Source organism: Manis pentadactyla, chromosome X, assembly GCF_030020395.1.
Source record: "Manis pentadactyla isolate mManPen7 chromosome X, mManPen7.hap1, whole genome shotgun sequence".
Taxonomy (NCBI): Eukaryota; Metazoa; Chordata; class Mammalia; order Pholidota; family Manidae; genus Manis; species Manis pentadactyla.
The window spans coordinates 93,045,620-93,061,672 of NC_080038.1; the positions used below are offsets into that span (position 1 = coordinate 93,045,620).

At 35.1% G+C, this 16,053-nt stretch overlaps 1 protein-coding gene across 6 annotated transcripts in view; it reads left to right on the forward strand.

The window, feature by feature from the left end:
• Positions 1-16,053, forward strand: part of DIAPH2 (diaphanous related formin 2) — a 953,825-nt gene that overhangs the window by 814,453 nt on the left and 123,319 nt on the right. Inside the window, exon 28 of one of the 6 annotated variants that reach the window (XM_036919630.2) lies at positions 6,338-6,635. The exons of the other annotated variants lie outside the window; for them this stretch is intronic. Within the exon in view, the coding sequence (XP_036775525.2) occupies positions 6,338-6,351 (14 nt within the window). The 3' untranslated portion in view covers positions 6,352-6,635. Of the gene's footprint in view, positions 1-6,337; positions 6,636-16,053 lie in introns of those variants that run through there. 6 annotated transcript variants of the gene reach the window in all.

Sequence of the window (16,053 nt, forward strand, 5' to 3'; positions counted from 1 at the left end):
AAATAATTGTTCTAATTGGTGGCTGTGATTATAGGCTTATTTCTCTCTTATGGGCTCAGTAGGATAGCATTGAATATATTCCTAAACAAGGATGAGAAACTGTAAACTCTGCATCCTCTCCAGCTGTTTCCACCTGCTGCCCCCATGGCCAAAGGCAGCTGGATTTCCCTGGAGGTGAATGTACTCCCTTTCCATCTCCCAATTTTGTGAAACCTTGGGACTCAGGTCTTCTGTGTATTACAATTTGAACCTTACTCCTGGTTGTTCCTTTCCTTGTGTCTATTAAAATGAGAGCAATGCAAAGTGAATGAAGGAAGGAAGAGAGTAGTGAGTATCTTAAGTGCCATAGTACCTTTTGAGATTAAGGTTCTTCTATTATTCATTGGTATTTTTTTGCATTTGCAAAAACAGGAGGCCAGATACCTTGAACCTAATATAGTACTTCACCTATTCCAGGAAGCCTTTTAAGGTTACACTCAATGTCAACCCTGAAAGATATAGATGACACAAAGTATTAGAATACTACAAGGCTCATAACTATATTTCACTATTAAAAGATCATGATTTATTTTTAGCACCTAGCACCTCAGTATAGTGTATGCTCCTGATAACTCCTTGTTGAATATTTTGTAATTATCAAAAAAATTAATCTACAGGAAAGCCTTTTCAATACACTATACCTAAAGCTCTCTCTCAAGTTTGAAATTTGGGAGATGAAGGAAATAGAAATTTCATTCTACATCACTGTAAATGGAATTCTACTAAAGCCGAGTTTATTTTATGGGCAAACTCAAATATCCTATGTATGTTACCTTCACATGCCCTTTCTACTCAGTAATGTTTAGGCTTGACAAGTAAAGAAAAATGCTGAGTTTATATAAAAAACAAAATATAACTATATGCCATTACTATTATTCTTACATCCATTGTGCTTGCCTTTGAATCACACCTCTTTATCATTCTCAACTCAAATTACAGTTTTTTTTCTCCTCCTACTACTTAGAGGGCAAAATTCCTAAATACTACCTGGGAAAATGCAGGGAAAATAGAGTGACAATCACAGGCTTTTGCTTAAGTTTTATATCTCTTCTGGTCAATCTTTGCAAATATGCTCTCTAAGACAAGGGAAGTAGACAGGAGTTAGTGAATCTCTTTAGAATAAAATTTAGCAATTAATTGCTTTTCCAGCTTTCTCACAGATTTGCTCAGGAGAACAGATCTTTCTGAAGTGCAAGGGTTTTTATCTAGTACCTAGAAGTATTCTAAGGATTTCAACTGTTTGTTTGAGGGACTTCTAGAATCCAGGATGTTATTTTCCCTTTGCACTTGGGAAGGTTTTAGTTTGAGATTTCTGGGTTTGCTGTTCTGTTCTATTGTTTGTCTTGCATAGATAGTATACAGCAAGCAATACTGTACTCTCTGGGCACTGAACAGGGATTTTTTTTTTATTATTTCATACATTATTCACAATTCTGCAGTGGTTTCAGAAAGTCAATGTATATCCTGAACACAAAGAAATGAAAAGACACAAAAATAAGGATTTGACTCTCATATTGTTGTTTGGAAAGTTAATACTATTGTGCATGGATTTCATCTTTACTGCGCATTTAGAACATCTGTTAGATTTTTAGCAACCTTATAGCTGTTAATCAAAACTGCACATGTTTATCTGGCTTCCTAATAAACTAATAGCTTATCTTCAAATATTTGGAGCTAACCTATGAGGGGAAGATTGTATCAGGAGGGCTAAAGCAATATGGCTTTGTGTGGATAATCAAGTGTTTGTTTTAGTTTTGTTTGTGACATCAACGCAGTTGTCTGTGTCAGTACTTTTTCAAGTGTCAGAGAGAATAAGAGATGGCAGTCCTTTTTGTACATACTATCTGTGAATTTCACTTTATTATTATATCAACAGATAATTGGAATCTAACAAACAACCCTGAATGGAAAAGGAAAAGTACTTTAAAAATAACTTTCTAGTAGGTAGATTTCATTTTACAGTCCAAATTTAAATGGACTCTCCTGCACCGACAGAGAACATTAAAACAAGTTCAGTTAATAGACCTAAAAACCCATAACACGAGGACACCAAGAGGTGACCATCCTTAGTGACTGCAGTAATGGTCCAAGATAAGAAAAAAAAACATTTAGAAATGAAGTTCCAACATAATGAGTTTTTAGGAAGATATTAGAGGATGTTAAAACATTGAATTCAGGTGGAATCAGATTGAGAAGGACAAATGGGAAGAAAAATATCACATCTAGCAATTTGAATATTTTTTTCCCACTTACCATAAATAGTATTGATCAGTTTGCATGGCTCATTTAGAACTGAAACTTCCTGGCAGAGGAAAATGCAAAGCACTGAAAAAGGATTATGGTCAAACTGAATGCTGTCCACACAGAATCTGTGCATTATAGATTACCCTTACGCTTCCAATTTCTTAACTTTTTTCCTACTTATCATGCTTTGCAGTCCTGGGGGTATACAAAGGTATACCACATATCTCACCTCCCTTCTGCTGCTTTGGAAGAATCCTGTTTATCTGTTTATCTCCCTCCCCAAACCTCCTACCTCCACTATTCCAATCTGATATTCCACACATTAGCTGTGAGAAGGAAAAACCGGTGAGAAAAAAATGGAGAAATCTAATTGTGTCAGCATTGTTGGAAGTCTATTTTATTTAAGTCTCAGAATTCTGTCTCTTTTAGATAAACAAACCAAAAACAAGACTACCAATACTTATTGATCCAAATAAACACTCTCTCACTTTGTACAAAATTGTTCAGTCTTGGAGGCAGGAAGAGGGCAATGAAGAACGTCTCCAAGGGACAGAAGAACATTCCTGGAGCACTCTTGCTCCCAGCCTTCTTGAAATTATGATGTCATCGTCGCTGGAATTTGTAGGTGCCCCTCCATTGATAGAGAGTAAAGCGGCAAGTAGATGATGAACTTTTCATATAGCAACATAAATCATTTCATCAGTTAGTACACACAATTGTGAAATGACTACATGATTATTTTTGCTCTAAAAAAAGATACATATATTCTGAAGAAGAAAAAAAAACAAACCATAAAGGGGAAAATACCTTTTCATAAAAGCTTCTCAAACAACAATGCAGGTATTTTTAGCTTGACAGGTGTAAACGTTTTCAATGAAAAGAAAAAAGTTCCAGATTTCAATAACCAGAGTAGTTTAGCAGGTCTAGTATTTTTTGGTTTTGTCTCTTCAAATTCATTCAAATAGAATATTAGATTTTGCTGGCCCAGGTCATAATTATGTTCTACTCTGAGGAGAGTTCTTTATCATCAAGACATGGAAAACAATTTTTTTTAAAAAGCACTTTTCTTGTAAATCATTGATATGTTAATTTTGCCTCTAATATTTTGAACACATACACCTCAGTTCATTCACTTTTTTTTTTTCTAACTTGAAGGCTAACTCACTGTGTGCACTTCTCTGTTTACCTGAGCCAAAGCATGGCCCTTGGAAAGTAACATCTTTTTACGATTTTTTGATTTTTAAAAATCAACTCCTGAAAAAATTGTTTAGTACGCACTATCCATAACTTTTAAAACTAATACTTTTCTTCTTGACCATCAAATGGGTTTTGTTCTTGTAGTTAATTTGGGTATTAAAGCTAAATGTGGCGAGAAGTGTTTTTAAAAATTGGAAAAGAAGCTCAAATTTGAAGTATGGCTTCTTTGGGCTTCTTTTCTGGGCTTTATAACATGTGGTACATGTCCTGGTATAATTGAAGGTACAAAGGGTACTGGTCAGGTAGAATTTATCACAGAATTTCCCCTCCTAACTGTGTGTCCAGAGCTGCATCTGTACCAATTACCTATGGCCTTTTTGTTCTAGCCTTAGGGTATGAGATTATTAGAGGCGACAGTTTCTGAAATATTTTCTTCCTAATATTAGCTGAAGTAAATTTCCTTGCAGTGCTGTTTCATGGTTGTTGTGGTTTTCCCCCTCCATGTGCTGCTTCTTTCCACTAAGCTGCTTAATCTTTTGCAGAGGAATTAAATGTAATGTTTCTAGAAACACGAATAGCTTATACCCTTTTCTGTGTTCTACTTCAGAAATATTGCAGTTGCAATGGTATTATGTGCCCTGTTTCTTCCTGTTTCTCTCTGCAGGGAAGTTTCTGCTTTAAGGTAGACCCAAGCTCTTTTACTCCTGGGATTTTCCTCTTCTAAATGATGTGAATGCTTCAGTCACATTTGTAAAGCACATTGTTTCTTTGTCAATTTATTTCACATCAGTTGACCATGCAGCTTCTAGGAATAATGGGGACTAGGCAAGAGTATAAAGGAATACCTACAAATCAGTCTTCCCTATTAGAAAAACAACCCAAAGCAAGGAACTGTATGAATACAGCCTCAGTGCTGTGATCTTTAGAGATGATGCACAGCGTGTTACCTAAGTATGAGATACAGGGAATGTCTCTATGGGCCATAAAATGTCAAAAATGCTGCTAAAATAAAAACAAAGCCCCTAGTACATTTTTCCTGGTGCTTTGGTCATAGGACTACATTGTTGCCAAATGAAGTCTTATTTCACTTGCATTTGGGGCAGAGAATGAGAGGACTCTGCCACTGGGGGTTACCTTGTTTAGCTGCCTCTCTCCAAAGCAGGGACTTTTTTCTGTGATTATTTTTTTCATGTAGTATTTTTTTCCACTCTCTTTTCCCACCTGCTTATCATTTTATTTGTTTTCAATTTGAATATCACACTATGAAATGGCCATTGCTTTTGAAGTTCATTTTACATCAATTGAAGTTTTATTGAGAAGAAAATAATTTTCTAAAAAGCAATCAAATTAATTAAATTCCATTCAAATAATAGAAGGGAAAACTTGATTTATTCAACTTTGACATCCAATTTGAATCGTTTGTGCTTGCTGTCCTGAAAACTGCTACCACATGTTAAACTTGAATAGAAGAGAACAAAACAGAGATACTAGATTACTTTTTTACCAGCTTTAAATTAATTTCAGATTGCACAGAACCACATCTTCATTATTAAAACGAGAAATTCAATATGTACTCCAAAGTGTTCTACTCTTCTAACGCCTTTAATAATGTCAAGATTTTGCATCAGAAGAACAAGGGAACTAGTATTTTGTTATGGTATAAATGTTTTTCTTTCTAATAAACTTAACAAAGTTAAAAATGCCTTTTTCTCACATTTATGATTTTTCTTAGGCTAACTGAAACAGAATTCACGTGAGTAATTTATATTACTGACTACTTGCCACTTGAAACATTCATGGAAGGAAAAATAAAGTTTTAAGATAAAAAGAAATAAGACTGCTTTGAAAGGACTATATATCATTAACAATTTTTGTAGTTTATATTTTCCTAAATAAGCTAGTTTTGAAACATATAAATACATTAAGTTGGAAATGAATCTTACTTATGCTTGCTCTGGTAATGATTCATGGTTAACACTGGTGCAGGATAGTAATTTAAAAACATCAAAGATTTTTACTGTTATTTGTACACATCTGTGTCAACTGTACAGATGATAAAATAATAATCAAAGGACTGATGGCTTAATGTAATAGCTGTTGTGCTCTAAATATCTTTTATGCTTTGACATTAAATGTCTCTCTTGTCTTGCTCTCTACTTTTCAAAAACCTACTACCCATTCCTGATACTATTTAACAGGAGTTATTAGTCCTTTGACAGCACTGCATGCTATTGACAGTATCTTTTAATTTGCTTAATTTCCTGACATTTTCTATGTTAATTTTTTACTTTGGGATTTTTAAATGCCAGATTTGTACTTAAAATAGAAAAAGCCCTCCACTAATAAGATTTAGTCATATCACCTAAGTACTACAGAGCTGTCCCAGATGTAATAGGGAGAGATAAAGAAGGGATCACAGATAATAAACTTGCCCTGCTTTCTCCACAAAGTTATTAGAGCAAGCTCTAAGTCTCAGCTTTTATTGATAAATATAAATATGGGTTATGTAAGGAAAGCCTACACCTTTTTATAATAGCATTCAAATCTGGTTTTAGTAATTGCTCTAGGCCAAACCACTCCATAACCGTCCCATGGCAATTTGAAAATAGGTATTTGTTGCATAATTGGTTATTACATATGCATTTTATTTTATGATTTTTGTAATTAAAGTAATAAAACGAAATAATATTTCCTGGCTAACTAGCAGGTAAACAACTTTACACAATACAGATGTATTTTATCTTGTGAAACAACTGATGGTCATTCAAAAGGAAGATTGTTGGGGAGGGGTGGGAGGAGGTAGTATTTTCAATTGGTTACCAGCCTTTTAACTAAACAATTCCTATTATAATTCTAGAGAATTTCATCTGACTAAATCCCCACTCAAATGACAAGCAAGGAGAGCTGTGGTCAAAGGAACAAAGGATGGGGTGGACCACTATCTGAGTGAGTCCCCCCATGGTGCCCTTTAGAAGGACCCATTATGCCATGGGTTAGCACCTTTCACCACTGCTGTGAAAATACTCCACATTGAATGATGCTGTATGTCTTACATTCTACTTACTAAAATTGCTTATGCAATTTCAATTGGCTATGGTATTTACTAGGTTCTGTCTTCAGCATTATATAACATGGTTAAATGTACAAAGCAGCTGCTTTTTTTTTTTCCAGTGGATCAAGTGATTGTTATGTATTGTGCAAATATCAGTTCAAGTTTCTTCAGTGCTGTGGCGTCTAGATGAAGGGTAGTAAATAAACATTAGGCTTAAAAAAAAAAACTTTTATACTATCCTTCATAATCTGCATTGCCCAGAAATAAGTAGTGGCTATAGAACCCTTTTACTTCAATAAAACTTAGATATATATATCAGGTGATGAACACATATCAGTCTGTACTTTAATGTTAATGGAAGTTGCACAAGGGTATCAGGAGGTAGAAGTCTTCAAAGATATTATAAAATCCAGTTACATAGCTCAATTTTTTAAATGAACATTTGCGTGTACCATTTATTAGCATGTATACAGTTTTTAACTTGTAACACGCTTGAAAATATGACTTTAGAATTGTATGGTTAGTTTCTTTTAAAGTATGTGGAATAGGGGAGGATGGATTTTAATGATAAAATTCTCTTTGAAAAGCAGACTTTGTAAAATGAGCTATATTATGCATATGTATATATATGTACTCTTTGGTGTCTGGTAAGAACGAGGTGCCATTCTAACACTTTTTCCACTCTCTCCTTGGGCTGTTTTGTATCTGAGACTTTCTTGTTCTGCAGCCCCCACCTCCCCACAACTTCTGTCCTGATCCCTTCAACTGCATTGTCTCTTTTCTTCTCTCTCCATCTGGGAGCTCTTATGTCCCACAATTTACTGAAGAGCTATAATTACAGCCTGTATCTTTTATTAACATATCTCCATGCTATGCTTTTCTGTGGTAGTACAGAATATTAATGTGATTAGCAGCATTCATTAAGATGTATGGGCCATTTTGAGTGACAGCCTAAAGTCACAGAATAAACTTCCTACACAATGATCTACCTTTGTTTTGAAGGAAGAAAGGAAAATTTGAAGTAAAAAAAAAAAGTGAAAACCTCTCAGAAAATCTACCATTGCAAATCCACCCAACTCCTCCCAAAATGAAAATGTTTTGACAATGAGACTTGGGGAATCTTCATACTGATAGGACATTTTCTATACTTTGATAAGTTAATTTATAAATTAATCGCAAATGAGGATACCTAGCTTATTTCCTACAGTGACTCCGAAGATAAAATGAGATGGTAGATGCAAAAAATTTTTGAAATTTTAAAACTTTGTATTTAAAACTTGAGCAAAGCTTTTACATTACATGTTTCATTATTATCATTACTATATTAAAGTAATGCCTTTTACTTTAGCAGCTTGCCATTACTTCTAGGAAAATTCAAAATTTTTACAGTACCTGAAAAGACTTTATGTTCCAACTTATACCTACCTCAGCTGCCACTTCTTGAGTAACTCAAGGCTGTGAGGAAATGTGATGTTCAGCTACAAAATTTGCATTATATTAAAAAGAGAAATATTGTTTTGCATGAAGAGATCTTCCAGTATTCATCTAAGAAACTGGGGCTTTTTTGTTAAAATTTGAATGGTAATTTGATGGTTAAGAAGATGTGATACCAGATAAGTTTATTATGATTCCCCAAACTGTCATTATTATGAAAATAAGTAAAATGCTATTGGTTCATTTATATCTATAATTGATTAAGGTAATGAACAATTAAAATGTAAGCCACAATTTATGAGGTGTTTAATAACAGTAAATATAGTATATTGAACCTCCAGTTGCATTACCTGTCAGACTATCAATATAGAATAAGTCTGATATTTTCTAAATGAAACAGAACAAATCATAAAGTGTCCTGTTTCCCCATACCCCAAGTTCTAAATAATTACATAATGAAAACTAATGCTTCTACTATTACACATTTACAAAGCAATGGAAATATTGCCCATACCCTGGCTTTCATCATTCAACCTTAGACTTATTTTGTGTGTGTGGCTATGTCTCTAATATGGGAAATGTTTTATTTTCCTGGCTAAGCTATTCTAATGTCATAAAATTTTTGAAAGAAAAATTATTTTGAATCAAGGACATGCAACTCCTGGAGTTAAAATGTCATTTTTTTTTCCTGTTTATTTTTCAATCTAGAAAAATATTTTAAATATATAGCACCAGTATTGTGCTATGATAAATCAAAGACTCAAACATTTTAGTTATAAGTGGACTGCAAAAGTAGTATATCTTTCTTACAAAAGAAACCAATATAGTCAAATATGCATCTAAGACAAGCAATTTATTCATACTTATAGTTGTATCTCCATAAAGATTTTCATGTTGTTTTTCTGGTTTAAGTGTCCATTACTGGAGACAAATGTATATTTAAGTCTCATGATCAGATGGGCTACAGTCACCATAGCTCTATCAGAAGCAATAACAGTATTAATATTTTAACTTTTCACTTGCTTTCATGAGACCTATGAACAGAAGCTATCAGTGTCTAGGGGTTGTCTTCACATGACAAATTCAGCATGCTGTAAAAACTGATACTAGAATTTCATGCTGAGGTCATCAGAATTTGGCTGTCCTGAGAAATGACTGTGGGTGGATTATTCTCAAATACTAGAGGTTCTTGTTCTCTTAGTATCTTTGATTTTGATGGTAAAGAATATGACTGTGAAAAGGAACTATGCCACCTGAAGAAGGACATCACTTATAGAATTACAAAGTGGTCAGTTCCCCCCCCTTGCTAATTTTTCAGTCATCTGACTAAAATGATATGGTTTACTTCCATTTTTTGAAAGATAGAACACAGAACACAGTGCTAATGGACTTCTGAAGTATTCGGAGTCACCCATATGAAAAGTAATGGCTAAAATTGTTTTTGTCTCTGGCACATAGTATGTCCTCAATAAAGATTTGTTGAATGAGTGAATAAATTATTGAATTAAATATACGCTCGATTTTAATTTACCTATTACAGTTCCCTTTTGCCTTTCCTCTTTCCTTTACCAAATAAGTTCAAAAACGTAGTCATATATTTTTTCTCTATTAAAATATTTTACATTATAAATGACAATGTATGAGCTTTATAGAAAATTTAGAAATATATAACATATAAAGACAACAATATCATCTCCAGTCTTTATATTCAGAAGCAACCACCATTAACATTTTGATTTATTTCCTTCTAGCTTGTATTTTTATGCATATTTTATATTATTCATATTATACTTTATACACAGTTGTGTTTCCTACTTTTTCATTTTACTTTTTAAACATTTTCATATGTTAATGAACTCTGTAATTCACTTTTTTAATGGTTCCATATTATCATAGAATATGGATATATGATAAGTCACTCCATCAACCCTTAAATTGGGCATTGAATTTATTTCTTTTCTTTTTTTGCTACTATAAATAATGTTGTAGTAAGCATTTTTCTACTTATAGTGCATATACTTATAAGTCAGCATAATTCCATTCTAGAAAGAATTTAGAAAGTAAATGTAAGGAGTGACATCAGCAAGATGGTGAAATAGAAGGTGCCCTGCTTGTATTTTTCCTTAACAACAATAATGTGGCAGCCATCCACAGACAAAAGTACTTTTGTTGGAGCTTTGGGATCCATGTAGGAGACTGTGAAACCCCGGTTAAGTCCAAGACCATGGAAAACTGTTTTGAGAAGGCAGGCTTGCATCTAAGTGGCTGACTCACTGACTGTGCTCCCAGCTACATACCTAAAAATAGCTCTGTGCCCCAGAGGACAGCTACAGCCGTGTGTGGCCTGGGTCCTGCCGCCAGCACTATATGATGAGGGACCTGGGAGGAATCACACCCACCCATACTTCAGATAATTGGCAAGAGCTTAGTCTCAACTGTGAACCCTGAAGTGGACCATTACTGGCTTCAGTCCCTGGAGGCAAGGCTGCCAAATTTGGTCCACCTGTAGATAGTGAAATGACCTTATAACTGGACTCCAGCCCATCCTGCCTGCAGTTTGTGAAAGTCCAGAAGCACAGTAAACGACACTCCTATTTGCACCTCTGAAAATGCTGAATTTGCCCTATACCTAGCTCCAGGACCTCCCAGCTAAGATCAGTTAGCAGTCCAGCCTACCCTGGGACCTGGGAGGAGATGTGCTTATCCTTGCCTCCGGAGCTACTGTCTTGCCAATGGGTTTCAGCCCCAGGCAAGTTCGCTATGGATTCAGTGTGACCAAAGGAATCGACAGCAAAACGTTCTTGGGGTGAAAGGGTTTATTACCCGGCTTGTTCTTCGGCGGTGGGTTGAGCACTAGTGTCTCTGCCTCTGCCCAGAGCACTGGGCCGAGCTCTCTCTATAGCACAATAATAGCTCATTGCCTACAGGTGTGGAAGCGGCAGCCCAGCAACAGGCCAGTTCCATCATCAGGTGGTTTAAGTTCAGTGAGGATCCTGGCCGTAGGAACCCCAACTTCCCCACAGCTACGTCTGAAGATTTCAGTCTTGGAAGTTGACACTAAAGCAGCCCTTGTACTCAATTCTAGCCCCTCTCAGCCACAGTCCAGGGAAAGTCCTGCCTGCCCAGGGATCCACCTAGTGATCTAGCAGGAACCTTCCCAGGGACCTGGTGGGAGCCACATCCATCCACACACCCAGTAACAGACTTGCTGTCTAAGAACCCGACTATGGACCTGGAAGCACATCCTTGTCCCAACACCACCATACTGAACAAGGTCCTAGAGCCCATCCTATCCACCAGGAACAAGATAGGATCCACACCCACCATGACACTAGTAACAAGCCCACTAACTGCAGACCCTGCAACAGCCTGTGAGCCAGCTCCAACACAGCATGACTGCAATTCCAGAGATAGTCCCATCAGCCTGGGGAACTGATAGGAAGAGGTAGTTACCTGCTGAAACCAGTCTGTAAAGACTAGAAGGTGTTTGCTCCTTCAAATACACAGACACTAATACAAGACTACATAGATCATGAAGAAGCAGGCAAATATGACACCAACAAAGGAAACTAAATAAAGCTTCAGTAACTGACCTCAAAGAAATGGTGATCTATGAATTGTCTGATAAAGAATTCAAAATAATCTTCCTAAAGAAACTAGTAAAATGCAAGAGAACACAGATAAATAAATAATATAGTAAGACAATGCAGAAATAAAATTTCTTCTAATAAAGATATAGAAAACATAAAAATAACCAAACAGAAATCCTGCAACTGAAGGGTACAATTACAGAACTGAAAAATTCAATAGAGAGTGTCAACATCAGACTTGATCATGCAGAAGAAAGAATCAGCAAACTTAAAGACAGATCATTTGAAATTAGCCAGAGAAACGAAAAGAAAAAAGAATGAAAAAAACTGAAGATAGCTTACATGAATTATGGGACCCAATTAAGTGGACAAACAACACGGGAATCCCAGAACAAGGAGAGAAAGAGACAGAGAGTTTATTTAAAGAAATAATAACTGAAAATTCCCAAATCTTAGGAGTGATGTGGACATCCAGGTACATGAAACTCAAAGAGCCCCAAACAAGATCAACCCAAAGATTGCCCTGAGACACATTATAATCAAAATGTTAAAATTCAAACACAAAATTTTGAAAGCAGCAAGAGAATAACTCATCACATACAAGGGAACCCCCATAAAGCTATCAGATTTCTCAGAAATTTTACAGAGTAGGAGGGAGAGGGATGAAACATTCAAAGTGCTAAAAGAAAAAAAACACTGCCAACAAAGAATACTATACTTGGCAAAATTCTCCTTCAGAAATGGAGAGGTAAAGACATTCCCGAAAAACAAAAGCTCACAGAGTTCATCACTACTAGACCTGTCTAATAAGAAATTGTAAAAGGTGTTATTCAAGTTGAAATAAAAGGATGTAATGTCACAATGGAAGACATAGAAAAGTACAAAACTTATTGGTAAAGATAAATACATAGTCAAATTCAGAATCCTGTAATACTGTAATGGTGGTACATAAATCACTTTTATCTCTAGAATAAAAGTTAAAAGACAATAGTATTACAATAACTATAGTTATAATAATTTCTTAATGAATGCATAATATAAAAAGATGTAAAGTGTGATATCAATAGCATAAAATGTGGGAGGAGTTGAAGTAAAAGTGTAGTGTTTGTAGTAATTGAAGGTAAGTTGTTATCAGTTTAAAATAGACTGTTAGTTCTCTAAGATGTTTTGTGTAAGCCTCACAGTTATCACAAAGAAATAACCTATATAGATACATAAAAGATAAAGAAAAAGGAATTGAAATATACCATTGCATAAAATAAATCACAAAGGAAGACAGCAAATAGGAAGAAAGGAACTAAAAGATAGTCAGAACAATTAACAAAATAGCAAGTCCTTGCCTATCAATAATTAAACAGAAATGGATTAAATTCTCCAATTAAAAGACACAGTGTGGCTGAATGGATTAAAAATAATCCAACAATATTCTGCCTATGAAAGATTCACTTTAACTTTAAGTTAGACACACATAGGCTGAAAGTGAAGAGATGGAAAATATATTCCATATAAATGGTAATCAAAAGAAAGCAGGAGTGACTATACTTATAACAAATAAAATAGACTTTCAGTAAAAATCAGTTACAAGAGAGAAAGAAGATCACTATATAGTGATAAATGGGTCAGTGTAGCAAGAGGATATAATAATTATAAATATATATGCACCCAACATTGGAGCACCTAAATATTTAAAGCAAATATCAACAAAACTGTAAGAATAAACAGCAATGCAAGATTAGTAGGGGACTTTAATATCCCACTTTCAACATTGGATAGATCATCCAGATAGAAAATCAATAAAGAAATAGTGGACTGAACAACACAAGAGACTGAATGGAGGGCATTATGCTAAATGAAATTAGTCAGAGAAAGACAAATACTATATGACCTCACTTATATGTGGAATATAAAAAAGCTGAACTCATAGAAACGAAGAGTAGTTTGGTGGTTGCCAGGGCCAGGGGGTGAGTGGGGAATGAGGGGTGTTGGTCAAAGAGTATAAACTTCTAGTTAGAAGATGAATAATTTCTGGGGATCTAATGTACAGCATGGTGACTGGTTAGCAATACTGTATTGTATAATTGAAAGTTGCTAAATGTTCTCACCAAAAGAAAAAAGTAACTATGCAAGGTGATGGATCATTTTATAATATGCACAAATATCAAATTATCATGTTGTACATCTCAAACTTATATCATTTTATAGGTCATATATATGTTTTCACATTCTGTAAACAAATATTTTCAATATTCATTATAGCCAGACCCTGGGGGCACGAAGGTAGACTTTCCCCTCAGAGTTACTTACTATCTCTAGTGTGGAAGAGAGACACACACAAAATTAACTCTTAGGTTGAGCCATATGGAATTGTCAATTTTTGATCTAAAAAAACATTAATTTCATATGCTTCTGCCTAGTATAATACAATATAATAAAGTTTAATATTGGAGCAAGGACCTGGTGGCATGGGGACACAGATGTACAAGCAATTCAGTCCTGAAAAGAGATATGCAGGCTGTTGCTGCTTATTCAACAAGAATGAATTTAAGCAGGGTCCTGTCTTGTCTACATAGGTGTGTGATGGAAAGATGCACAGACTAGCTCAGACTCATGCATCCAATTTATGGTATTCAGTAGCATTGCAGTACAGTAACACCTCACTTCTCTGAAATTCAGCAGTGCCAGCAAGTGTGCCTACCTGGAAATGCCATTTATCTCTTCCAAATATGGCCATAAAGCTGGAAGTAGGCAAAAACAAAAATATCTCTGAATAGGCAAAAGAAATGTGATCAAATCCCTAAACAACAGCACATGGACATTCATCTGAAGAGAGCATTTTTAATCCCTTGCTCAAATCTGTTTACTCTTCTATTAGACACAGTGCTATCAAATTTGGTTTTCTGGGGTTTTTTTTCCACCCCTCCCCCTGCAAGCAAACTGGAAGCAGATAGTAATTCATATTGGGAGGGGGACAGATATGATAAGAGCCACTGGCAGCAATGAGAAGGGACAGTGCTGACTCCAGTGGGGGAGATGAATTAATTATCAAGACAGGTAACATCTTACAAAGCAAAAGCACAAGATAAAAAATGGGATATAACTTATCCCAGTGAAGTAAAATATATGTATATACTTGCTAAAAAATCAGAATGAAATACCTCAAAATATTGTCAGTCTTTGTGACTATATCACAGTATTATGGGTGATTTTTACTTTTTTCCCTACTTTTCATAATATTCTTCTGTGACCATGTGCTGATTATAGTATTGGAATAAATAAAATAATTTAAACACACATTTTAAGTGAAAAGGAACTTTAAATACAGAGTAGTTCTATTTTATTTAAAGAAGAAACAAACAGATACACCTCAAGTATGGCCTTGGGACCTTCTTGGATTTAGAGCTCAGCACAGTATTTGATGTTCATGATAATTATATGAATCAACAAAGATGTATTTTCAATAGATTCTCTTTATGAAGGCAGCAAAGTGTATAATACATCTTCAAAACACTACTATACAAAATGGATGAGATTTTTTTTTTTAAGTGCTTTTTAAAATTTATATACCCTCAGCTATCCAGATCAACGCATTCTCTGAGGTTTCTGGATAGCTGAGATTTCATTTTAGGTTTTTCTGTTTTAAAATGAAATTGCTCTACAACTGTTTGTCCTATTAAATTATGCAATATTGTTATATCTAAGCTTCCTCTCCTAAGTGTCCATAGCTATTTATTGAGGCATTCTTTTTGGATGACCATGGAAACAAATGTTTAAGTGATTGTCTTTATTCTTTTGTAAATGGCCCATACATCTTCTTGCCTCAAATGTGAGGTTTTTTTTTTTTGATATTGCCTTTGTTGGTTGACCCTGGCTTTTTCAGACTTCCACAAAGGAAGAGAAGAAATATGTACATACTCGTCCTACAGTTGAAAAACAGCTCCTACTCAACCCTCTCCTCTTAAATATAAAAATCAAACACAAACAACAAAACAAAATGAATACTAAAAACAAATTCACTGCACTTATGGAGAAATCTCAAATGTTATCTTCATCTCTTATGTCTGAAGTATGCTTGTAGCATTAGTTGAGTCTTCACTGCTTAGTAATCTCCTCACTTGTTGGTCACTGAATCACATGCCCTGGTAGTTGTTCCAGATTTGCTCTACTCTCCCCAGTCCCTCAAACCAAGAGTCACTCTCATCAGTCTCAGTAAAGGACCTTACCTTCCAAGGTCCCTCTGTTTCCCTCAGTACCCCTTCCTGAGGCCCACATTGTGCCCCTCATCTCACTTTTACCTCTTTCAGAATCATGTTTCTTGAGTTTACCCTCTGCATCTTTTCTTTGTAATATCTTGCCTTACCTTGATTTCTTTTTTCTACAGAAATGCTCAGATCTACCTTGTGCTTTAAAAGCAAGACTTACCTATAAATAAACCAAACAAATAAACAAAAATATTTCCAGGCTAATATCCTATGTCTAGCTGGGGAGAAACAGCATAGC